Source organism: Monodelphis domestica, chromosome 4, assembly GCF_027887165.1.
Source record: "Monodelphis domestica isolate mMonDom1 chromosome 4, mMonDom1.pri, whole genome shotgun sequence".
NCBI classification, from domain to species: Eukaryota; Metazoa; Chordata; class Mammalia; order Didelphimorphia; family Didelphidae; genus Monodelphis; species Monodelphis domestica.
This window is the reverse complement of record NC_077230.1, coordinates 224,029,993-224,057,534: the sequence shown is the minus strand read 5'-3', so window position 1 is coordinate 224,057,534 and position 27,542 is coordinate 224,029,993. Positions and strand designations below refer to the sequence as shown.

General features: G+C 36.5%; 1 protein-coding gene across 1 annotated transcript; it reads left to right on the top strand.

Annotated features, from left to right (window-relative positions):
* Positions 1-19,626: 19,626 nt before the first annotated feature.
* On the top strand, positions 19,627-20,916 carry LOC100030333 (olfactory receptor 10G7-like). The gene has a single exon (XM_001379833.4). The coding sequence runs from the start codon at positions 19,932-19,934 to the stop codon at positions 20,862-20,864; it is 933 nt and encodes a 310-aa protein (XP_001379870.2). The 5' UTR covers positions 19,627-19,931; the 3' UTR covers positions 20,865-20,916.
* The last annotated feature ends 6,626 nt before the right edge of the window (positions 20,917-27,542 follow it).

Genomic DNA, 27,542 nt, shown 5'->3' with positions numbered 1-27,542 from the left:
TTATATGATCCCATGATACTTCAGTGCTTTTCCACTTTTCTCCTTCATATACACTTTTCAGATCTGTTGATAACCCCTCTCTTGACCTTTCATCAGTCCTTTGTGGGGCATGGGAAGGGAATGCAAACACTTTGTTGAAAGAAAAGGTGTAGTGATATTACACAAAAGCTTGAAAGAAACTTGAGGGAATTTATATACCTCCCTTCAAGCAAAGGACAAAGTGCACATTGAATTTTTTCTGGATATTCAATTTTCTAATCAGTCTGATATAAATCTTTTCTCTCCTCTGACACTGCTACCTCCTGGTACAGGCCCTTATCACTTTATGCCTGGGTTATTGTAATAGCCTTCTGGCTGGTCTTGCTGCCTCAAATGTCTCCACACTCCATTCCTTTCGACATTCAGTTTCAAACTGATCTTTCTAAAGCACAAGTCTGTCATATTGCATTGTCCCCCTCAAATCCAATAAACTCCAGTGTCTCCTAATTGTCTTCATACTATGTCTTCATAATCAAATATAAGATCTCTTGGGCTTTTAAAAGCATTCATAACCTTCCTGTCACACCTTTCCAGTTTTCTTACCTGTTTCCCCGATATAGACTTGGCAATGCAGTGATACTGACCTCTGCTATTCCTCACACAAAAATCCAACTCTTGATTCTATATATTTTCACTAACTGACCACGCCTGGAATCCTCCTCCTCTGTTTTCATGCCTTGGATTTTATGATTTCCTTTATGTTTTAGCTCAAATTCCATCTTTTAAAAAGAGTCTTTCCTGGTTCCTATTGGTAGTGCCTTCCTTTTGAAATTACCTTTTTTTTTTAACTTACCTTCCATCTTAGAATCAATACTATGTACTGGTTCTAAGGCAGAAGAGTGGTAAGGGCTGGGCAATGGGTGTTAAGTGACTTGCTCAGGGTCACATAGCTGGGAAGTGTCTGAGGCCAGATTTGGACTCAAGATATCCCATCTCTGGGCCAGACTCTCAATCCACTGAGCCACCGATCTGTACCCTTGAGATTACCTTTAACTCATTCCATATATATCTTGTTTGTACATAGCTGTTCTTCTTGTCAACCCTATTAGATTGTGGGGTCCTTGAGGGCAGAAACCATTTTTAGCTTTCTTTATACCCCTAGCTCTTAGCATAGTACACCACACATAATAGATACTTAAATTCTTGTTGATTAAACTTAACTTGATACTGTCTTTTGGATCAGAGGGAAATTGCTCACTGCCAATAATCTTCACAGAAATCCTCAACATAGCACCACAAGGCAACTGGACTGGTGCTTGTCCTGTTCCCACGGAGGGGAGAGTGTCATACACATCTTAGATTTACAGAAACCTCTAGAAAGAGGGCCTTATGTAAGTTTCTGGATTCTAAACTAAGCCTCAGAGAATTTGGGTCATTATCATACTTGTTGTTAAGAGATCTAAGGGTTGTAGACATTACCAGAGGACATCTTCTTTTTCTTTTAGGCATTCCTGCCGCTAGTTCAGGTAGAATAGATATAGGTGGTAGAGAGGAGGCAGGTTATATAAGACCATTAATTCTTGTATGAGATCTTTGGGCTAAAATCCCAATGCTTCCTCATATTAATTCATTAACCAAATAAGATCAAGTATTCCTCTTTCTATGGAGAGAGAGAGAAACAGGGTCTGTTATGACCCACTCTACAAAATCCTTTATATGCAGGAATCCCACAGGATTATGTATGTTGCTCTCTCCCCATGACACATGGGCCTTGTTTCTTGATCAGAACCCAGCCCAACCTGCAAAATTAAGAGTAAAATGGAGGAGATGAGGGGACAGGTCAGAAACTGTTAATAAGTCAGGTATTTTAGCTATCACCTAGCTAGACTACAAGAGTTTTTTTCTGCAGAGAGACAGCCAGAAAGAAGCAGAGGGAGGCTAAATCTACCCTTTGACTCTTATTTTTTTGGGGGTGGGGATAAGGGAAAGTTAATTTAATTAATTTAATTTTAGAATATTTTTCCAGTTTATACGATTCATTTTCTTTGCTTCCCCTCTTCCCTCCTTGCTCCCCAGAGCCAACAAACAATTCCATTTGGTTGTACAAATGTTGTCACTTGCTACCTACTTCCTTATTAATCATTTTTGCTATACAGTAATTTTATTAAAGCCCAGACCCTAAATCTCATACCCGTATATACAGTGATAAGTGATGTCATATGTTTTGCTTTTGCATTTATACCCCCATAGTTCCTTCTCTCAATGTGGATAACATTGACCTGGCTTGTTGCAGTGCTACTAGTAGCAAGGTCTATTACATTGGATTTTTCCACGGTGTTTTACTTTCTGTGTACAGTGTTCTGGGTCTGCTCATTTCATGTTTCATTGGTTCATTAAGGTTCTACCCTTTGAGTGTTATAAGAGTGAGAAGTATTGTTGTTACTCATGTTTGCCCTAGCAGCTTAGTCACACCAAACTACAAATAAGTAAATGGTCTAGCAGATATTTTACCTTTTTGTGTGCCCAAGCATTGTCCCAAATGAACACCAATGCTCCAAAAGCTGTGTGTGATTACAGCAATGTCCTTGGTTACTATCCTTTTTGGTTTTCCATCTATTCTTTCCCCAAAGAGGAAGAATAATTCAAATCACAATTCAGTTGATAAAAGTCTGTTATGCTACAAGGCTTGTGTTTGAATTTGCCAAAGGAAATGTTAGACATCTGCCCTTAATAATCTTAGGTTCTAGTAGGGCAGAGGTTCTTTTTGTGCCATGGACCATTTTGGCAATCTGATGAAGCCCATGGAGCTCCTCTCAGAAGAGTTTTTAATTGTATAAACTACAAAGGATTATAAAGGAAGTCAATTATGTTGAAATAAAGGTGCAATTTTATCCATAAAAGTTCCAACTCCTCATGAAATCTGTCACAAACTCCAACTCAAGAGTTTCTATACTAGAGAAATACACCATGTACACAGATAAATAAATGCAATGTTATTTCTAGAGGGAAACAGCTATAGCTCTGACATCATATCCTTAGTCTTCTCTCTTTCCTTCTACGTTTCTCGTGTATCTCTCCTCCTTGTGAGTTACTGATAGCATTACTATTTCCCAGTCTAGTCTTTTCAATGGCTTCAAAGACTATTCTAGTTAGTGAGAGATATCAATGTACAAACTATGAAGGCCGAACAGTTATGTGACCATAGATAGAAATAAAAGTACAGATTTTACCTCTTTGGAAAACATTTCACTGCCTTCCCATGGCCTGGTTATGTCCATTCCTGGCTTTTTGAATCAAGGGTCCTGTTACTTGACTCCTTAAGCTAACTATGCTGATCATCTTTCTGTTTGTATTAAGTTTACTCACTCATCATTAGAAAATGAAGAAGTCCCATTGTCTTAAAACCCATATCACATCTTCCTTTCACTTTAAACTGAATTCATCCACTCTGGGATGTTCAAGAAATATTTTCCCTTCTGGTCTTAATTCTTCTAAATCAAACTTCCTTGTCTTTCTTTTGCCTTTTTCCAGCTTTTGTTACTGGGTCCTTTTCAATATCAACTCAGAATTACTGATTGTTTCCTGATGCAGACAGAGAAACGTCCCTCTTTTACTGATTAAGCATTAATAGCTCTAGTTCATATTACAAATATTAAAAGCAAAAATTTAATTATGTTAAAATATCCCATGGTCCATCCAATCTCCTCTTTCTCTCTTTACCTTTTTAGGGATCACTTTAAACATCAATTTAATTATTACCCCAGCTTCAAATCCATGTTCCACACAGCTATCAAAGTGTTTTCCTAAAGACATAACCATGTTGTTCCCCTACTCAATAAATTTCAGTGGTTCATTAGTAATTCTCAGATCAAATATAATTTTCTACATTTTGGATTTAAAGACTTGCCCATCTTATCTAGACAAACTGGTTTTCTTAGTATTCTTCATACATGACATTACTCTTGTCTCCATAATTTTGTATTGTCCTGCTCCCATGCCTAGAATGAACTCTATCTTCATCTGGATTTCATAAAATCCATAGTTTCCATAGTTTCCTTTAAGACTTAGATCAATTGCTACCTTTAAATGAAGCTTTACCTGATCTTTCAGTTTCTAACTAATTTATCCACAAATTACCTAGTATCTACTTTGTGTATGTCTATTTATGCACATTGTACCTTTCAGCTTTATTGTAAACTTGAGGCAGGACTGAATTGTTTTATTTTTTTTTATTTTTCATACCAAGCACCTGGCAGAATTGCTGGTACAAAGAAGATGCCTAGTAAATGCTTGTTGATTTATTGATTTTCTGATAATTAATTTACTATTCTAATTATTTCATATAAACAAACATGAAATTAAGAGATATAGTTACACTAAAATCTTACATATTTTTCTACCCCCTTCCCTTTTCAATCCCACCTCCTTTTGTTGAAGACAAGCCATTTTCATTGGCCTTAGAGAAAAATACACGGTTATCAAGGATGCTAACATAATCTGCCTAGATAAAACTAGACTGAGATGAGACTTTGAGTCCCACCTGAATCTAAAGATGTAAAGACATACATAGCTTAGGAATTTTTTTGCATGGTGACCATTTTTTGTAGAACTTTTGAGTAGAGAATATTTTTGGTTTACTAATCCCCTGCATTAATGCGATTCACCTATTTCTGTGCTTCTCTAACTAACTTCCTTATAATAAGAATTAAATTCATTAGTATTTCTTTCCCACACTTGAATATTATTCTTTATGTGTGGTCTATTCTCAGGCCTCTTCCTGTGAATATGTATAATGAGAAGTCATCACCTGTTCAAGCTGGAGCAGTTATTGTCAGTGTCCTCTTGTCCTTTCCCTTTCCCTTTGTGTTTCCTTTTCTAAATTAGGATAGATTCTTTCCCTCTAATAGGCTTTCTGGTTGATCTGTCACATGCTTCTTTCAGCACATTCAGTCACTGGACTCATATCCCTTTTTGACTTCCCTGAACCTTTTATCTAAGAGGTTTCATTCCCTAGGATCTCCTTCCTGTGGAACTTTCCCCTGTGGGCACAAGGTTAATTATATCTTACTAACAGCACTATTTAAGAGCAATTATGTTCCTTTGAAATGAATTGTCATGGGTTTTATTAAAAAGAAAATGTAAACTTTGGTTACATCAGGCAAAAAAGATGAGGAAAATGCAAAAATTCTAGGTATTATCTTTGACTCCTCAATTCTCATTCACCCTAAATATCTTGTCATTTTTTATCTTAACATCTCTTACATGTGCCTCTTTCTCACCTCTCCCCTACCCCATTAGTTCAGATCTTCATAATTTCTTGCCTTGACTACTGCAAAAAAATTGATATTCCTTCTCACTTCCCTAAGCCTTTCCAATCCCCCTTCCACATAGCTGTCAATGTATGCCAGAGAAGTATACTAACATGAAAAAGAGGATGAAGGGAGTGGACACCTCAAAAATCCCTTTTACTTTAACTGAACAAAGGAGTTTTAAGTATCCATATACAGACAGACAGACATGGACTTTGTTATAGTAAAAATCATAAATATAAAAGAGAAATAAGTGGGAACATAGAAAAGATAAAAGGAATTTTGGCAAGGAATGAGGGAATATTCATAAGAAAAACAAATTATAACTTGGGAGGGAAGATCATAGAGGGAGGATCAACAAAAAAAAGACAAAAAAGTGTAAATATTTGTGATCCAGGTTTGGACTAGTGGAAGAATAGAGCAGGAGAAAAATAGATTTGGGTCACTTAAATTATAGATTATTCATCTTAATCTTATTTCTTTTCATTTTTCTTTGTACAGAAGGGTAAAGGAAGAAAAGAGAGGAAAAATTACAGGAAATTATAATGAAGAGAAAAACAGAATTAACAATCAAAACAGTGAAAGGACCTACTTGTTAAAAAAATTTATTGTAGATCTTTTTGTGATGGAAAGAATGGAAAATTGAGGGGATGCCCATCAATTGGGGAATAGTTGGACAAGTTGTGGCATATATTTGTGATAGAATATTATTGTGCTATAAGAGATAACAAGCAGGATGGTTTCCAGAAAACCTGGGAAGACATATAAGCTCATGCAAAGTGAAATAAACAGAACTAGGAGATTATTACAAATGTTATCCTGATACTTAAGCCAGGAAGAGATAAATCAGGGGAAAAACTGCCATCCTACCTCACTCCTATTCTCAAAGGCTGATTCTGAGCCCTTTAAATACCAGAAATGTGACCCCTTACCTGCCCCTTTCATAACTACCTCCACTGCCTAACCTTTGCACTGGAGGAAGGTGGCAAATTAGAGCCTGGGCAATTACAAGAGAACATGTCCTTTCTCTATGACTGAACTCTCCTAAATTAAAGAAAAACTGTAGATATACAGAGGATCTCATTAAATTTGTCAAGATCTTTAAGGGAGTTGTTCTAGAATTCAATCTATTTTGGGGCAATATTAATATCATCCTCTTGTCCTTTTGTACCATAGAGGAGAAGAGAAGGCTATGGGACTTGGCTTAGAAATTTGGTCTAATGTGGCTGAGACAACTGAGATGATCAATATCCACCTGGGGCAATAGTCTCTGTGGCAGATCAGGGATAGGTCTATGTGGGAAACCACCCTCATAGGGACAGATGAGACCACATGTTCACCTATCTCACTGAAAAGATGAAAAAGGGGGTGAAGAAACATGTAATTTTGAAAAACTTAAAGTGATTTACCAGGGAGCAGAGGAAAATCCTGCTCTCTTCCAAGGAAGACTAGTTGAAGGAATACAGAAATATGCTAATTTAGATCTCAAATTCCCAAAAGGTACTGCCATCCTGATCATGCACTTCATGGTCCAATATGCTTCAGGTATCAGGACCAAACTCCCCAAACTGGCTATTGGGTTCCAGACACCCCAGTCTCAACTTTTGGAAGCCACCTTTGGAATGTTTAATAACAAGGATCAAGCTTTAGCAGAAGAAAAGGACCACAAGGCAAAGAAAAGAGGCTCAAAATTTGACTACTGCCATATCCAATACCCAGAAGAGGATCCAGGCAGCTCCTGGATTGTCAGTTTCTGTTTCAAATGCTGAAAGGAGGTCCATTGGTCTAAAGAGTTTCCGCAGAAGAAAAAACCTCTGGGCCCCTGTCCAGTATGTATTCAAGAAAGTCACTGGAGGGGAGCACCCTAAGAGTGGTTGAGTCTTGGCCTCTGAACTCCCTGCCCTCCAGTTCTTTCAAGACTTGTAGTCTTGAGGCCAGAGGAATGGTCAGGGTCCTCTCTTTCATCTTTGTGGTCAAACCCAGAGTTGTCATAGATGTGGCAGGTAAAAACATTAATTTCTTAATTGATACAGGAGCCACTTACTCTATCTTTCCCTAGCACTCTGGGTCCACTCTTTGTGGTGGTATCAAGAAATGTCAAGGAACCCTTTCCTTACCTTGCTGGTATGAGGACCTGTTGCTCCCGCACTCCTTCCTAATTGTTTCTTTGTGTCCAGCTCCCTTACTGGGGAGAAATCAGATGCTAAAAATGGGGACTCATTTTTCACTCCTAAATTCTACTGTTGGGACATTCCATCTGACCTCCTGACCACCTAATATCCCCTTTGCCATTTGGGACACTGTAGACTCCACCATGTGGGATCAAAGGGTTCTAATCAGGTCTACATCCTCAGTCAAAATTAGACTAAGGGATTCCAATAAATTCCCTCACTTCCACAAATATCCTGTTAAGCCAGAAGCTTGGGCTGGATTACAGCCCCTTATAAATAAATTTCTTCATTATAGTCTGCTAAAGCTATGCCAATCCCCTTGCAACACTCTTATCCTCCCAATGAAGAAACTAAATGGGGAATATGGTCTAGGATTTGAAGGATATTTATCAGGCATTTGTCCCCACTCATCCCATTATCCCCAAATGCTATACCATTACTCAGATTCTTAGTAATATCCAATGGTTTACTAATCTTGATCTCAAAGATGCTTTTTTTCAGATCCTTCTACATGAAGATTCTCAATCCATCTTTACCTTTAAACAGGAAACCACGTCTCAACATTTCATCTGGATTTTCCTTCCATTTGGGGTTAGAGATAGCCCTCATTTATTTGGCAATATCCCAGGAAAAGACCTGAGGACAATACAGCTGAAAAAAAGCAGTTTAGTCCAATATGTGGACAACATTCTTACCTCCACCTAGACCTTGAATATTCCTTTGAAGACATGAGGATAACTCTTAATTTCCTGAGAATCTGGAGTTACAGGGTATCCCTAACAAAAGCCAAAATTTCCAGCTAAAAGGTAAAGTATTTGGAACATGAGCTTACTCTAATATCTTGGTTCCTCATCCTTGAAAGGAAGAATATCATACTTTCAATTTGTGCTCCTCCCTCAAAGAAGCAACTCAAGGATTTCTTACGGGTGGTTCTATTTTGCTGCATTTGGACCCTCACTTTTCAAGTCGCATTGCAAAGGCTCTCAATGAGACCATTACAGAGTCAGACTCTGATCCTCTTTTATGGAGGTCTGAGCAACAAGTAGAAAAAAATTAAGAAAAAATTGACATCTGTTCCCATCCTGGCACTTCCTAATCTAGACAAGCCCTTTATTCTGTTTTTGTACAAGAGGTATACACACATGCTTTGTCTGTATTCACTCAGACTTTGGATCCTGATCCTAGACCCATGGCCTACTTTTCTAAACAACTAGATAGTCTGACCCAAAGATGGCCCCCTTATCTTCATGAAATAGTAGTCCCAGCTGTGAAAATTGAGGAGGCTTCTAAGATGACAGTGAGATCTTTAGAAATCCTTTCCCCACATAGAGTCCTGAGGATCCTTGAAGCAAAGGGCCAAAGATGGCTATCTGGGGAGAGATTAACTAAATATCAGGCCCTTCTCTTTGACAACCTAGACTTGACACTTAGTGTCTTCCAAGTTTTAAATCCATCTACTCTTCTCCTTACTCCTGGAAATGCAGATGATGAAACTCCACTCCACAGTTGTGAGGAGTAGATTGATTCAGTGTGTACAAGTAGATCAGATTTAAAGAACTACTCCCTCATGAGAGCAGGTGAGGAGTGGTACACCAATGGCTCCAGTTTCATGGAAGAGGATGTCAGGGAAGTAGCATAATCTGTAGACTTTGTAAAACAATAGAAATACAACTCCTTTTCCCAGACACCTTTGCCCAGAAGGCAGAACTTTTTGCAGCAGCATGTACCTTAAAATTGGGAAGGGGACTGAATCTTAACATATATGCTGACTACAAATATGCCATGGTGCTATCTGGTGTATTATTTATAGAGAAAGATGAGTGGATATGAAGAACAGGGGATATGGAAGGCTTGTAGCAGGGAATGGAGGAGTTGAGGGGAGAGAGGGAATATGGCTGCTGGTGAGGCAAAGGAGAGAGATGTCCCCTGCCAAGAGGCTATTTTTGAACAAAATGGGGTATCAAAGAAATGAGCCACTTATGATAACCTGTGTATTTTAATTTAAAATCTAAGAATTTTTGAATTTTTTTTGTTTAAGATTGTACTTTTATAAATATCCAAGATTGAATTTTGTTTGAAAAAATATCTTCAAGAAAGAAGCTTGAAACTCCTATATCCAGAGAATGAATTGTTGCAGAAAGATGCCAGAAAAACCTACACTTCATCAAGAAGATCAAGGATGAACTTTGGATATGATTGATTGAACTGAACTTTGATTGAACATTTATTGTAAATGTACACATTTATGCCAAAAGGGACTGCCCCTAATTTGGCTTTCTGTCAATGCACCTAGCAAAACATTGATTTTGCTTTCTTTTCTATTTCCTCCCTCACTATTCTAATTCCTCTTAGAAAATTGAATATTGTGTATATCTATAGTTAGAAGTGCATTTAGGATTACAAATTGATTATGTTACATGATCAATGGGGAGACTAGTCTCCCAATGATCATCGGGGGGGATTGTGAATCTTGAAATTTCTCAGACTTGTGAATGTTAAAAATTTCCCCATCGGGGAATTCTCAATTGGAACAATTCCCAACTGGGAACGTTCCACATTTGGATGTGAGAACTCTACTTGGATCAGAAATGGGAGGACCTCTACTCCACCCATACTTAGGACTGCTTTAGGGGAAAAAACTCCTTGCTAAACAATGAGGGTGCTTGGGCCCATACTTATAGTGAGGCAAAAAGTTCTTTAAGCCATGCCTATTTTTAGAAGTAATACAAAGGGGTGCTAAGTACCTATTAAAGGTCAGGCAACTTGTAAATTTGCCAGGAGCAAAGAGGTGAAAACTTATTCAGAAGTTTTTTCTGGTACAAACTTACTAAAGTCGACCCAGCAGTGTTTTTAGAATGGGTTGTCCTTTGGAAAATGTCTACTGTGATTGGTAGATGTAAGGACTTAGAGGAGGTGACATAGGAGAAAACCCCCTATATAAGAAAGAGATTCTCTTGAGAAGAGAACTCTTATGAGGATCACTTGAAAAAGAATCTCTTGATAGAGGCTCTGGAGAAGGGAAGCTTTTGGAGGACAATCTCTAAGGAGGTCTTACTGGAGCTCCTCTGAGGGGACTCTGTCCCTCTGGAAGCTCTGGAGAGAGGCCCTTTGAAACAGTCTCTGGCTGGATCTCTCTTTGAGGAGGACTCTGGATGGAACTCTCTCTAGTGAAGTCAGCTGAGATGGGGCTGGCCTGGTGTCACTAGAATCCTTGCTTAGACAGACCTTGTGGTGAGTGATAAAAGACTGACTGACTGATCTCTCTCTCTTAAGACTCAGGTCTAGGCCATGTTGGCTTAAGGCCCTTCATACTTATTTCCTTTTTCTCTCTTTCTCTCTTTTCTTTAATTCCTCATTGTATTATTCATTAAATTCTCTATAAAACCCAGTTAACTTGGGTATATTCATAATTGGGAATATTTCCCTGGCAACCACCTTATATTTGATTTCAAGACACTGTAGTGAAACATATTTTCTGCGGTCACAAATTTACTCACCCACTCTTATATCTACTATAATTTATATCTTCCACTATTTTAATCACTACAGTTTATAACCCCAACTCTTTTAACTGCCACAGTTTATGGTCTCCAACTATTTTAAATATAACACCTGCAGGGATGTCTTCTCTATGGATTGACACCAAAGATGCCACAGAGCCGGTAAATACACACCCTCTTGAGGGACAAGCCTTTCCCCAGACTTTAGTTGCAGGGGTTCGATGAAGACCATTTGTAGTTGGATGACTGAACTGAGGTTCAGATCCCTCTTTGCCCCAGAAAAGATAGTCCCCTTAAATGACTGGAATATTCAATTTTAATAACCAGTTAGGATTGGAGAAGTATCAGGAAAGAGGAAAGACAGATGTCCCTAAATAAGGTTGGAGTCTTTCTCAACTTTGGAGCTGAGGCCAGGCCTCACAGGCTGGTGGAGAATTTCTCTTATTCCTGTCTATGCTACATCTGTGCTAGTTTTCTTAATTTCAAAATCTTAGCAGTAGACATCAAGCAACAATAAAAGTTCTGACCTTCAGAGCTGGTTGGGCCTGTCTCTTTGGGCTGAAGAAAGTAGAGGCACCTCTATCGAGAGACTCAGAAGAAAAGCCCCTCCTACTTCCCTAACCAGGAAGTGCGTGCTAATAACAAGACCAACTGCTACTCCCAGTTGCCCCTTTCCCCACCAACTGTCAGTCTTGTCAATTTCTTCTCTGTCTAATATTCCTACTGTTGCTTGTTCCAACACAGTGGCAGAAAGTCCAGAACTTATTTTAGTTTCCTTTCCACACTGGCAGGAAAGAGGACACTTGAAAGCCAAGAACTTTCATATAAAGCATGCCTGAGAAATTTTACAACTTCTTTGGGTAGTAGAAGAACCAATGCAGGTATCAGTTATATACTGTAAGGGGCACTAAAAAGAGAATCATGCTCTGGCTAGGGAGAACAGACTGATGAAGCAGCTAAAGTGACAGCCTATTTACCCATGCCACTGTTGACTCTTGTTCCCAAGCTACTAGAATCCTTTAGACTAGAATATTCCCAAAATTTGAGCATGCCAATGCCAGGAAGAAAGAGTATACCCTAACAACTGTGGAGATGGTACCAGACCTTCACAGAGCACCTTCTTTTCCCAGGGAGAAGCCAGTAGGTCATTTCTGAGTTTCATTGTACTACACACCTGGGAAAGAATGTCCTCCTTAAGTCTATTTTCATAGCACTGGGATTGAGGAGACATTCAAACAAATCTGTTGAGCCTGCCCATTTACCCTGAGGTTCACCTTGAGGAAACAGTCAAATCCCTTTTCCCTGCTGAAACAAGTACAGTGGAGGGGCTCTTTCCCTGAGGAAGATTGGAAACTTGATTTAATCTATATGCTCCCTTGCTGAGGTTTCAAGTTACTTTTGTTTTTTATAGATATTTTCACCAAATGGGTTTAGGCTTTTCTATGCAAAACTGAGCTTGCTTAGGAAATGACTAAGGTCCTTCTGAAGGAGATGATACCCCATTTTGGCCTTCCCCAGTTGCTCCAATGTGACAATGGACCTGCCTTCACCTCTCAAATCACACAGCAGGTGACAGGAGCCTTAAACTTCAACTATTACCTTCACTCTGCCTGGCACCCCTAATCCTCCAAGAAAGTTGAGAAAATGAACCATATCTTTAAGTGGGTTCTTGCTAAACTGAGGCAATAAACAAGGCAGGATTGGTTCCAAAGTCTGCTTGTGGGTATAATGAGATTCAGTATATTAAATTTAACTCTTTTGAGTTGTTCTATGGGAGACACTTATAAACTAAAGATGGTCTTGAATATCCAGAGTGTTACCTTGAAATCCAACATGCCATGCAATTGGAAACTGTGCAGAAGACCTAAGGTGATTATGCTGAATACTCCCCCAAACCTGACACAGGGTTGGGGGGAAGACTATACCTGCCCCATACCATGAAGGGGACCTAGTCTATCTGAAGACCTAGAAGACTGAGGGTATGGAGCAACTCAGCCCAAGGTGGAATGGATGTTATCAGATCATTCTGACCACTCCCACTGCTATCAAATGTCAGGTACAGCCTTGCTGGATCCATCTTTCCCATATCAAATCTTTTCTCCCCCAAGAGTCACTCTTGGCCTTGGACTTGTATACCTGCAAGCCAGTTGTAGACCTTAAGTACCTGTTTGAGAAAACCCTGAAGGATTCCCCAATTGAGCAATGAAGATACGCTTTGAGTGATATTGCTTTTATTATTCATTCTCTGATTTTCTTTATTTGTCTCCATCATAACTACCTCCTCCCAGATTCCAATAACAATTTTCTGTATTCTACCCACTATGCTTTTTATTTTTGTTCTAGACACATTTATCTTTCTTTCTGCAGGTACAACCTCTGAGCCCTTTTAGGACATCTCCCTTGTCATCTGGATTAGGCTGCATGTATGTAGGGACTTCACAAGGACTGTGAGAAGTTTCACGTTATCCCCAAGGAGGCCCCTGTGAGAGAATTTAGGAGTCATCTCCACCCAGTTTTGACAAGCTTCACCTCTGGTTGAAGATCTTGGTTACTGTCCTTGCTGGCTCCTATATTAATCCAATCACTTATTCTCCTCCTCCTTTTGATGTTTTTTTTTTAAATTTCCTCTCTAGATTTATTTCCTTTAAGCCTTTAAATTTTTGATGATAGCTCTGGAATTTTATCTGTCTACCCAACATCCACATCCATTGAACACTACTTATACCTTCTTCCACTCATTGACCACCTTGAGATTTGGCCCACCTCAGGCAGGGATGGCTCTAGGCCCTTTATAAACCTTAAGGTATTATAGAAGACAAGACCTTCATCAGCCTCCTCCAAAATGGATTTTGGGTCCCATTTGTTTGTCCTGGATCATTGGAATGCTATTAATAGTGTAAGGGGAAGAAAAAGGTTTTTTTTTTTTAATAAAAGTTTATAACAGATTATTTGAGAATAGGGTCACCAGGAATTTTTAGAAATTCCAGAGATTTATTTACAATTTATTTACAAAATATAGAAAGAGTGAAGTAAGAAATCAGAGAGAGGATAGGTAAGATATCTAGCCTAAGCACTAAGTATTTTGCTCCAACCCCTGGCTCGACCCAGGCAGGGGAGAGTTTAGTCCTTAGCTGGAGAAGGCCTTGGCTTTGAGCTGAGGACTTGGGGATGCAAGGAGTCTCTCCTCTCCTGAGGCTAGTCTCTTCAGAAAATTCAGGAAAGGAGTCAGTTCTTTTCATTCACCATGTTTCAGTCCAAAGGGAGAGATTCAAGGTCAGTCTCACCAGGAAAGGTCTCAGGTCTAGTCAGCAGATTCTTCATCAGCCTCCACCTCAAATTCAGAACTCCCAAGAATGAAGATCTCCCCTCACAGGAAGTTGTAATTCTTTTTTAAAGACTTCTTTTGTGTCACTTCTTGTGACTTCCTCTACTTTTACATCTACCAATTACAGATAAAACTTTGCTTAGGACTGCCCAGGGGCAGTCAGTTTGATTCTGATTCATTATCTGCTATTGCACATGTGGGTCACAAACCTCCCCCATTTAAATATTAAGTAGAATGTTTATATTTTTGGTGATTAAATCTAAAAAAATGGGCAGGGGAGTTAATTTAATCTTCACAATAGCAAAGTCATTTGATCATTGCACAATATTTCACTTACTGTCTATAATGTTCTCCTGGTTCTGCCTATTTCACTTTGTATCAGTTCAAGTAGGTCTTTCCAGCTGTTTCAGAAATCATCCTATTCATCATTCCTCACAGCATAATAGTATTCCATCACCATCCTATACCACCATTCATTCAGTCATTCCCCAATTAAGGGATGTCCCTTTAGTTTCCAATACTTTGCCACCAAAAAAATGTGGCTATAATTTTTTTTTGTACAAACAAGCTCTTAGCATTGTTGTTTAGCCCTCTCAACTTTAGGAAGAATGAGGAGGATAAGGGGGTACACATATCCAGCACCCTAGCTACCAGACATTGATATGGACCCTCAGGGGGAACACCCACTGTGGAACCTGACTGATCACAACTACCCAGTTTGTCCCATCACACATGGCTAAAACCATATCACCTAGCCTTAGCTTCCATATAGCATGACTACTTCCTTAAGGAGAGGAGCATGCAAGGTGCATCATGTCAGACCCAAGTCTAAATAAAGTTTGCTGTATTCATCATGGAGAAAGTCTAAGACAAAATTCATTTGATATAACATTGACTGGCATTTTGCCTACTTCAATAGGAACATAACAAAAATTGCAGGAATGATTTCCAGGTTTCATGATTCCCAAACAGATGGTAATAAATATTATTTTCATGGATGAGGACATATTTCAATAAAATTGAATCTATAAACCAATAAGGAGCCACATCCCTTTCATTTCTCATAGTATTAAAAATAAAATTATTGCAGAGTTAGTTGCCTGCTTATAACCATACAAGAAAGCCCACAGGTAATAGCTTTACTCTGACTTGGGTTGATTTTTTTTAATTACAGAGTTCCTAATAGGACTTGGAATAGGAAGAGGCTAGCAAAATGTGAAGAAGAATAAAAGCTAGTGTCTTCCTTTAAATCAAAACAGATGCATTATAGAGAATTTTGATATACATTGTCTGGAACTTTGGCTAAGACATGTTCTCTCTCTACTATCCTCAATTTTTTTCCCATTCTTGACACACTAAGGAAAATGGGGTTGACTGATCACTAGGGAAGAAAATAATATGTATGTTCAATGCCTATGAGGATATGCTGGCTTATTATGAAAAAAAAGAAAGACGCATGAATTGCATTTGGGAAATTGTGTAGTACTTTCAACAATCTCAAATTGCTCCTTAATATAAATGCTTTAAAAAATCAGTCTTCATATGGAAAAGCTCTCTGATCAAGAATTATAGGGCCCAGAATGCAGTGAGGTGTCTAAGCCAATTGAGAGCCATGCCCAGAGAGGAGAGGTCCTGAGTTCAAATCTGACCTTACAAGAACTAAAACTGGCATCTTTATAAATAGTAAATAACTAGAGGTCTTTTCCAATTTCTCTATCCAGAGAAAGTCTTAGGAAAAAAAGTTTGGATATTTGATTTATAACTTCTCAGAGATGTTTCAAGGGGGAATTCTGTTCAAATAGTGAGTAGACTCGGTGATATTTCCTGTCTGTTCCAACTATTTTATTTTGTGACTGTAATTTTATTGTGCTGTGATCTGGGTTCAGTGATTAGTGGCAGCAAGGTACTTGCCACATTAGTAACCATGACAACCACATCTGGTAGATGGCAGAATTCAGGTCTGTAGGCTTCATACTCATCCCCCCTTGAGGGAAGCTGCATATTTAATACTTTCCTAGGCTCAAAAGGTGGTAATGTAAAGCTTTCATTTGCATAGTAACCATGAAATAGCAGTGAGAATGATGTACTTTCCATACTGGCACCTATTTAGGATGTGATTAAAATTTATATCTGGGAAAAAAGGAGGAGTCTCCAAAGAGACTGAGAATAAAACTGGGGTATAATAACATCTTTAGAGATCAGCACCATACTTTTATTAATGTTTTAGCCAAAAAAACTACAAATATTTTGTTATCAAGAGTTCCTAAATTCTTTATGTTCACAGTGTCCATGGAGAAGCATTAGTGAAAACCTAGTTTTTCTTCATGGAACATTTAATGTTCTAACTAAAATATATAAATAGATATATCAATAATCCAATGTAGATAATACGTGTAAACATTTCAGTCTTAGCTGTTTTGCTTTTTCTTCTCCTGAGCACTAAGGGATTTCAGGGCAATCCTACCCCCTATGGGATGAAGCCAATTTAATTTAAGCTCATTCTCTTTGTGGTGGCAGAGCTACTTCTATTGTTATCCTTGTGGAGTTTGTTCTTGGGAGGACTCTTCATTGCAAAAAGCAAATACCTCTTTCCTCATTTCTCTAACCTTTGCTGTATATCTCCTGACCCAGAGTTAACATTTAGCAGGTCAGTAGCAAAGAATTGGAAAAAACTCATGTTTTTTTTTTTCATTTTTTCATTCATTTCTCTCCCTCCCTTCCTTCCTTATTAATTCTTCAACATACACTTATTGTTTGGCTATTGTGGGCAAATAACTATGCTAAGTGATCTTTCTAGAGAATGAAAAATGAACAAAACATAGTTCCTGCCCTTTGAGGGCAGGAACCACATTTGTTATTTATAAGGAAATTTTTAAAAAATCAACCCACTTTCTGGACAATTGCTCTGTAAAATAGATCTTAAAAGCATTATTCCTGTTTGTAAAAGTAGGAAATCCTGATGTGCAGATTAATTTAATGATTTGCATCTGACCAAAAATTAGAGAAAGAATTTGGAACAGAGGTGTTCTGAACAGAAGACTACTGTTTTCTCCACATTATCATACATTAAAGGAGATGACACAATTGTAAAATAAGCATATTTCTCTGGGAAATCCTTCCTAGTGTTCTTCCTTCTATGTGACTTTTAAATTCCTAGTTACAAAATATGCTTTTATAAACAATTAGGAACTATGAACAACCATTGAGCTATGCATTAGTACTATTGAGTCAACAACATTCAGGGTTTGGACTACTTGGTTGGGGTGGTAAACAGGAGGAAATGGAGGCAGACAGATTAGTCATATATTTGTTACTATAAAGTAGAAGAGAGATATTGGATAAGAACTGAAGCAAGATAATTGCACTAGGACTGAAAAGAGCACATGGATTTAATAGAAACTGTGGAGACAGAATCTGTTAACTTTGGTAATTAATTTAAAGAGCTTGAGGAAGAAGCAGAAATTTAAAAAGACTCCAGACCTGGTGAGTGAGAGATTGGTGGTGCCAATAATAAATGGAAAAGTTAGGAAGAGATCAATTTGAAGGGAATTAAATTTAGCTTTGCACATGAGTTTGAAGTGTTCGTGACATACTTAGATAGAGATATCCAATAGGGATTTTGAAATGAAAGAGTGAAGTAATGGATGATGATTGATATATATATATATATATATATATATATTTAGGGTTCATAAATAGAGTTAATATCATGGTAGAGGGTGAAATTATAAAAGAGAGCACAGGGGGAAAAGGGAAAGAATGGAAAGGTAAAACTCTGGATGATGCCTACACAAGATAAGTATGAAGAACTGCAAAGGAAGTAGAGACAAAATCAGAGAAAGAGGACAAGATTCCCTTCTTTTGAAGAAAAGTTTCAAATAAATGAAACTGCATTTTACTGAGATATCGATAACATTGCATTTGCTGCATTATATATTTATTCTCATGTGACTTTTCTAGTTTTATTTTATTTTATTATTTGCTTGAAACATGATGCAGGAACCTTACCTAGAATCTAGTTCCAGACATGGTAATTTCATTGACAGAAGAAATTAGAATTCCAGAAAACTATTATCTCTTAGTTTGTTTCCATTCAGATTATTAAGCCTTTCTCCTTTACCCAAGGTTGCCTTTATTTCTACTTTCTTGTCATATTCTTTACTGTAGAGTTCTGGAACCATATATTGGCATAACTCATATCTATTTACATTTAAGGAGAGATGTAGAATTGCACTCTATTGCCAAAAAGTGCATGGACCTTCAATCATGTATTTTGGGTTTTACAAACTCAATTTGGGATGAGCTTGGGTCATTTCAGCATTACAATATGAGCAGCATTTGCCCTAGTCTGTTGCTCTGGTATGACCATGATTATTATGCTCAGATACATTGTTGAAGAGTCTAATTTTCTTCTAAGATTTTTCTAATAAACTTTTACTAAGAACTAGTTTAAAGAAGGGAGAGAATCCTGGGAGAGGTCAAAGTATGGGTTTTTCTGAAAGAAAAGAAATAGAAGGAATAAGGATATTAGAAAATAGAAATAAGAAAATAGCTACATACTTTTAGGTTCATGATCTTTTCCACCCAGAATTCTATTGCTAACAATGACAAGCAGGGATGTGCTGAGCTATCCTCTCTAATATAAAAAAAATTAAAACATTATAATTTCCAACCATCTTGAAAGGCAGCAATTCATTGTACCCATAATGAAAATAATTGAATTCTCAAGTCCTTTGAGTGTGGTATATTTACAAGGACATGGGACTTTTAGACCCAATTCTCAGAAGACTTGCCTTTGAGACTTAATTCTCCTCTTTTATTCCTATTGTTTGATTTGGGGGAAGTAACATTAACTTTGTGGTCCAAAGTTTCCTGAGCTGAAAAGTGAAGAGTTGTACAGGAGCCTAGATATCATTTCTAGATCGAACATAATGATTAGTGATGCACATACAATTGAATATAACATTTATATAGTGCTTTAAAATTTTGAGATCCTCACAAAAAAGGTGAGGCAATATCATTATTATCTCTACAGATAAGAAAATTAAGGTTAAGTGACTGATCCAGGATCACAGATAGCAAATATCTAAGGTTGGGCTCATATTCAGATCTTTGTTTTTTATGCTTCATTGTATTTTTATTTCCTTTGTCAAATAATCCCCAATTATATTTTTGTGATGTAGCTTTCTAAAAATGAGTTAAAATTCAACTTTATTTTCATTTTAATTCCAAATTCTTTTCCTTCCTCCTTTTGCTCCCTCATCCACTACAAAGGGAAAAAAAGGTAGATTCCATTATTAATGCATATAATCATGCAAAACAAATTTCTGCATCAGCAATGTTGAACTTGTGTGTTTCTAGCTATTGTAACCTTCCTGCTTTGGGCAAACTAACCACTCTCAGGCTTTTTTTTTTTACCTTTTTAAGAAATAAAATGTATAACAAAGGGCTCTCTAATTCTATTTCAACTCTCCTTGTCCAGGAACTGTTATAAATCTTTTTTTTTTACCCATTTTCCCCAATTGAGATAATTTCTTAGGGTTACATAGCAATGTCTAATGATGTCTTACACTAAGTAGGTGGTTAAAAGTGCTTATTGATTTAGTAAATAATTTTGCCTCCTTTAGGAAAAGAGTCCCTTGTCTAAATGAACTGGCAAAATGAGAGCTTCGTGGCTACATTCATCCTCACAGGGATTCCCCATGCACAAGACCTTGGCACCATGCTATTTGGAATCTTCTTAGTGATTTATGTACTGACTTTGGTGGGGAACCTCCTCATCTTGCTGGTGATCAAGATAGACTCCCACCTCCGAACTCCCATGTACTATTTCCTGGCTAATCTCTCCTTCATTGACATGTGGTTCTCCACTGTCACTGTGCCCAAGATATTGATGACTCTCATCTCCACAGATGGTGGAGCCATCTCATTTCATGGCTGTGTGGCCCAACTCTACTTCTTCTATGCTTTGGCAAACACTGAGTGTTTCCTCTTTGTCCTCATGTCCTATGACCGCTATTTGGCCATCACTTATCCCCTGCGCTATACTACCATGATGAGTGGGAAAACATGTGCTATTCTAGCTGGAGGCACATGGCTTAGTGGTATCATTCACTCAACAGCTGAGACAACTCTGACCTTCCGCCTGCCCTACTGTGGTCCCAGTCAGATTGAGCATTACCTTTGTGATGCACCACCCATTCTCAAATTAGCCTGTGCAGATACCTCAGTCAATGAGATGGTGATCTTTGTCAACATTGGGGTGATTGGTTCTGGATGTTGTTTTTTGATATTCCTCTCCTATGTGTCCATTGTTCGTGCAATCCTGAAAATTCGCACAGCAGAAGGTAGACACAAAGCCTTCCAGACCTGTGCTTCTCATTGCATTGTAGTCCTCTGTTTCTTTGGACCTGGACTTATCATTTATCTAAGACCAGGCTCAAAACATGTTATGGATAGGATTATAGCAATTTTCCAAATAGTGATCACACCTCTGATGAACCCTCTAGTATACACACTGAGGAACAAGGAGGTTAAAATGGCTTTGCTCCGGCTAAAAGATCAAGGGAAATATGTGTAGACTGTAACCACTGGAATAACATCACCTTTTTTTTAGTAGAAAGTAATTGATTTGTCATTTGTGTCTTATTTGTGTTACAACTTGGGAGAAATAGTATTAAATCCAAAAATTAAGTTATTTAAACAATATTTGACCTTAAATTTTACCTCGATGGACCTCACTTTCCTCATCTGTAAAATATGTTTGGAGGATTTGACCTAGAGAGGTTCTAAGATTCTTCTAACTCTAACTTTATGATTCTTTAATAAATTTAATAATATTGAAAGTTAAAGATTTGTGTTTTCTGGTTAGCAAACAACAGGAAAATATCATAAAAAGACAAAGTTTTTATGGGATATGCTTTTTCCTTCCACTTTCCTACCCTCTACCCCTTGTTTCTCTATTCTTTAATGTTCTTTCTATTGAACCCTATTCAAATCGAGAATATGAAAAGCTAAATGATTGGAAAATTTTACATTGAATAGGAAACCATTCCTTAACCCAGAAATGGGTAATCATTTCTCCATAAAAGGACTCTAAAATACTAATTGAGGCCCACAGAGATGAAAGAAAAGTCAACCTTGTTTACAGATATATTCTCCTATTATGACAAAAACATATTTTTTTCACTTTTAAAACATTATATCCTTAAGACAGCTTCTGGCCTTTTGTATAATAGTGCTTATAGAAGGAGGATACTATTCCTTAGGGGGAAAAAACATAACATTCTGGAACAAAAGTTTCTATTTTTTTGCATAATGGATATCTTTGACAATTTGCAAAATCTTTGAGCTCTCTTCTCATTATACTAACTTTACAGGCAGAAAATAAAATATATAGAATTTCTCTTTTTTCCTTTTTTATTTAGGATATTTTCCCATGGTTATATGATTAAATATCCCCTCTGCCTGCTCCTTCTCCGCATCAATTCCTGGAGGTTTTTCGAGTTCCCATGGAATTCCTCCAGTTCATTATTCCTTTGAGCACAATAGCATTCCATCACCATCAGATACCACAATTTGTTCAGCCATTCCCCAATTGATGGGTATCCCCTCATTTTCCAATTTTTGCCACTACAAAGAGTGTGGCTATGAATATTTTTGTATGTCTTTTTCCATATTATTTCTTTGGGGTACAAACCCAGCAATGGTATGACTGGATCAAAGGGCTTTGTGCCTAGTTGCAAATTGCCCTCCAGAATGATTGGATCAACACAACTCCACCAGCAGTGTATTAGTGTCCCAATTTTGTCACTTCCCCTCCAACATTTATCCCTTTCCTTTGCTGCCATATTGGCCACTCTGCTACATATAAAGTGGAACTTCAGAGTTGTTTTAATTTGCATTTCACTAATCAGGAGGGATTTAGAACACTTTTTCATGTGCTTATTGATAGTTTTGAAAATATATAGATTTTCAAAGGAAAGCATTTCTGTTGAAATGCAGTTAATAAAATATTTTTAAAAAATTTTCATGGAAAAAGAAATTAAACAAGTCAAAAATGAATTCCCTAAGAAAAAAGCATCAAGACCAGATGCATTTATAAGCAAATCTGCCATGAATTTAAAAATCAACTAATTCCAATATTAAATCAATCATTTGAAATAATAGATGAAGAAGGAGTTTTACCAAACTCCTTTACAAAACAAATATGGAGCTGATCTCTAAACCAGGAAGAGCAAAAAATAGAGAAAGAAAATCATAGGGCAATTTCATTAATGAATATGAAGGCAAAAATCATAAATAAAAAAGGAGAATGCATCACTATGTTACAAAGATATCAAACATATTGTAACCAAATAGGAATTTTACCAGGAATGCAGGGATCATTTAATATAAGGCAGCCTATGAACATGATTGATAATATCAATAACAAAAGAAATAAAAACCATTTGATTATATGAATTGAATCAGAAAAAGCCTTTGAAAAAATATAACACTAATTCCTATTAAAAACACTGGAAAGCATAGGTGAATATGGATTATTCCTGAAAATGACATGAAGCATTTCTCTAAAACAGTTAGCAAGTATTATTTTAATGGAGAGAAGCTAGAAGCATTCTCAATAAGATCAGGTGTGAAAAAGGATCATCACCATCACCAATATTATTCAACATATTTTTAGGTGCTATCAATAGGAATGAGAAAAGAAAAAGAAGTTGAAGGAATAAGAATGAGCAAAGAGATAGTAAAACTATCTCTATTTGAAGATGACAGTGGCATATGTGGAAAATAACAATAATGTTCATGCAGGTTCAAACAAAAATTAATTGAAAACATCAATAATTTTAGCACAGTAGCAGGAGTATAAAATCCATGTATACCATCAGCATTTTTACTTATTACTAGCAAAGTCCTACAAGAAGAGATAGAAATATATACAGCATTTAAAATAGTAGTAGATAGAAACACCTGAAATTATATGCCAAAAAACAAAAAACAACCCAGGAACTGCATGAACATTATTATTATTTTTTTTAAAACCTGACCTTCCATCTTGGAATCAATACTATATGTTGGTGCCTAGGCAGAAGAGCAGTAAGGGCTAGGCAATGAGGGTTTAGAGACTTACCCAGAGTCATACAGCTTCAAACCCAGGACCTCCCATTTCTTGGCCTGACTCAATCCACTGAGCCACCCAGCTGACTCCTTGCATGAACATTAGTATAAAACTCCTTTTTAACACAAATAAAGTAAGATTCAAATAATTAAAAAAATATTAATTTTTCATGGATGGGTAGAGTCAATATAAGTAAAATGACAATCCTATCTAAACTAATCTACTTATTCAAGGCCATCCCAATTAAATTACCAAAAAAATTCAAGAATATCAAGAGAATTAGTGAAAAAATATAAAGTAAGGGGATCTATAAGTATTGTACCAGATTTTAAATTGTATTATAAAGCAGGAATTATCAAAAGTACCTGGTATTGACTAAGAAATAGAAATATCAGTGGAACAGGATAGATATATAACAAATAGCAGTAAAATATTATAGTATCCTGGTATTTGACAAAAGCATAGATACAGGTTTTGGAGATAAGAAGTCATTATTTGGTAAAAAATTGCTGGGACAACTGGAAAGTAGGTTGGCAGAAACTAAGTATAGACCAATAGCTTGCACCATTCACTGAGATCAAAATGGATATATGATCTAGATATAAAAGGAAATATCAAAAGTAAATTAGAAGAACAGGGAACATAATATCTATCAGATATATAAATAGGAGATGAACTTATGCGTATCTAATTGTGATGGAATACTGTTGTGCCATAAGAAATGATGAGCAGGGTAATTAAAAAAACGTAGAAAGAACTACACAAGATAATAAACAATGAAAGAGTAGAACCAAGAGAACATTACACACAGATTCAAAATCAATACTAGAATAAACTGAATGTTACCCCCAGATTGTAAACTAAAAATGAAAAGACAGTTCTATGAACTTGTTGGTGTCCTAGATGATACCTTCTGTAATGCAGAAAGGATGAGGTGAGGATAAGAAACTTGTTCATGGGATTCATTTTGTAAATATGAAGAAAAATAAGTTAAACATATGAAATTTGTGATTTTATTGATGTACATTTTTTCTTTGTGGAAATAATTGTTTTATTTGATTTTATATAATTTGAATTAAAATAACATTTTCATGAACCTCATTTTAAAAACTCCTATTCTCAAGTAGATTTTATTCTTTTATTTGAATTCTGAGCTATAGCAGACCCAAAAAGATAACTAAAAAACTAGTGAAATGTTCATTCCCAGTATTCATTTCTATGATATATAAATCAACATAGACTTTTAACCTCCTAGCTTTTAATTTCCTAATTTCTTCAATGTAGATTCTTCTCCAAGCATTTTGAATGGATTCCGTATTTTGAATTGAGGGAGAATATGGAGAATAACCTCATATCAGCAAACATGAGCAGGTATCATTGGAGGAAATAGTAATTTCATTGATTTCCAACTCCATTTCAGTTTTAGAGGCTCTTTCGCCAGAGCATAAAATGCAATGGCTCCAAAGCTTATTGACTAAGGATTAGTAAATAGTGTTTCTGAGTTGCTTTGGAAAAGGAAACCTGACACTTGATTAACTTTTTCAGGATAAGCTTCTTTTATAATTAGCTAGGCTGTTCCTCAAATGACACATTTTCAGTCCATCATCCAACATATACATTTTTCATTATGTTATTATATTATTATTATTTTTATTATTATTATATACATATAATAATATATATTATTAAAAGTATATATATATTATATACTTTTCATTATGCTAAAACCTACTGGACATGTGCTCCATTGTTAAGGAATCTGAAAACCATTGCCCTATTAACTAATAAGAGCAGTTCAGTGGTAACCTTGGAGGTAATCATGGAATCAGGATAATTTTTAGTTCAAATCCAGTCTCAAATACTTACTAGCTGTGTGACCCAGGGTAAGTTACTTAAAATCTATTTGCCTCAGTTCTTCAGCTGTAAAATGGTGACATATTGGAAAAGGAAATGGCAAACCACTCCAGTATTTTCACTAGAAGACTCCAATGGGGTCATATAGAGTTGGACTGAAATGAACAACTGAACAACAACAGTAATTAATAAAGTAGTGAATGATGATTTTAGTGGAAGCTTCTTGTTATAGAATTACCTTCAGATAATTTGACATTTTATATTCTTACTGCTCATACCTAGCAAAGTATCTTACATACAGTAGATGTTTAATAAATTCTTGCTGTCATGAGTTGACTTTATTTGGGCCAGGTAGAATTAGATTGGCATTCTTCCTTGGGTTCTAGTCTCCTCTGAACAAAGAATAATTCCATCTGGCTTGTACCCATTGTTTGCTTATCTGGAACCTCTATTACAAAGACAAGCTTTAGTTAAAATAAAATGGGGGAGTGTTCTTATTATGGGAGACAAGATGGTAGAGTAAGGAAGGAACACTATGAGTTTAACCAGATCTCCTTCCAAACAACTATAAACCACTACCACCCCAAAACTAATTCTGGGGCAGCAGCCAAAAAATTTTTTTTTCCTTGCCAATGACATTGCAGTAGGTAAGTAGGAAAGGCCCATATAGTGGATTTGTAAGAGGGGAAAATAATTCAGCGCAGGCATTGTCTGGCAAACCAGTAGTGGAGGGAATTGAAATCCTGCTCAAAACAGTACTGGCACCATCTGAGCAAATCAGCTGCAAGACTCGTAACAATACACCAGCCCTAAACCACCACACACACACACACACACACACACACAAGCTCTTCAGGCATGCAAAGCAAGCAGGCTGCCCATATTCACTGGAGCAGGGCACAGCATAAAAAATGAACGATAAAGAAAAAACTGACTATACAAAATTACTTTACTGATAGGGAAGATGAAAACACAAACTCACAAGGGGATTACAATTCTGAAACATTAACAAGTGAAACCATTAAGGAAAAATGCATAATGGTTTTAGCCCCCAAAGAACTACTGGAGGAGCTCGAAAAGAATCAACTGCTTGCTAAAAGATATACAATAATTCACTGTAGAAAATAACTCTTAAAAATAGAATTGGAAAATGAAAAAAGAGATCCAGGAATGTACTAAAGACTTCCATGAACTGACATAAAGTTCAGTGAAGAGAACCCGGAGAACATTATACACAGTAACACCAATATTATATAATATCAACTATGAATGACTAACTATTCTCAGTGATACATGATCCAAAACAGTTTTCAAGGACTTGTGAAAAATACTATTCTACCTCCAAAGGAAAAAAAAATTGATGGACTCTGAATGCGGATCAAAGCATACAATTGTTCACTTAATTTTTTTCAGGGTTTAAAGAATTGTGTGTGTGTGTGTGTGTGTATACATATATGTATATATTTATATACCTTCTTCTCCAAGATGACCTGAATGGAAATGTTTTGCATAATCACATAAGTATAACCTAGATCAAATTGATTACTGTTTTAAAGAGGGGGTAGGAGTAGGGAGGAGAGGTTGGGAAATAGGAGGAGAATTTTGACCTTAAAATTTAAAAAGAAAAACATTAAATATCAATTTTACATGTAATTTGGAAATAAAAATAATAAGATGAAAGAACAAGAAATCCTTGACATTAAGTTATGCCTTCTCATTTATCAAGGTACCAAATGCAAGACCCAAAATTGATGTTTTCCTAGAAATTAAATTCTATCTAAACAGTTTTCTTAGTGTTGATCAAAATATTAAAAAATGTTTTATTTAAGGTATTAGCAGAAAATGTTCATGATTTTTTCCAGGAGGTATATATACAAATCTTTCATCTTTCTCTTATTTGCTACTCTCCCCCAAAAGAAAAGAAAGCAACAATAGGGCCAGCCCACAGCTTTCTTCCAAAAGTTCTACAGTGTACAATAATACTTTCAGATTTGAAGTTGGAAAGTTGTCTGAAAGAATGGGTAAACCAGAAATGAACCATATCACATATCATACATTCCATCACAATGGAATTAGTGATGCTTAAGACACAAACACAAATGAGGAAAATGATTCCAAAATATGTACAAATGATGCCTTAGACAAAAATACCTAAAAGAAAAATGTAGCATAGGCAGAAATATCTGGAAGAGATAAAGCATGAGTTAAAAAAAATCTTTAGAAATGTTTTTATTTAATAGAATGAGAATATATTGAGTAAGAATGCAAAAGAAATGAGAGCTATAG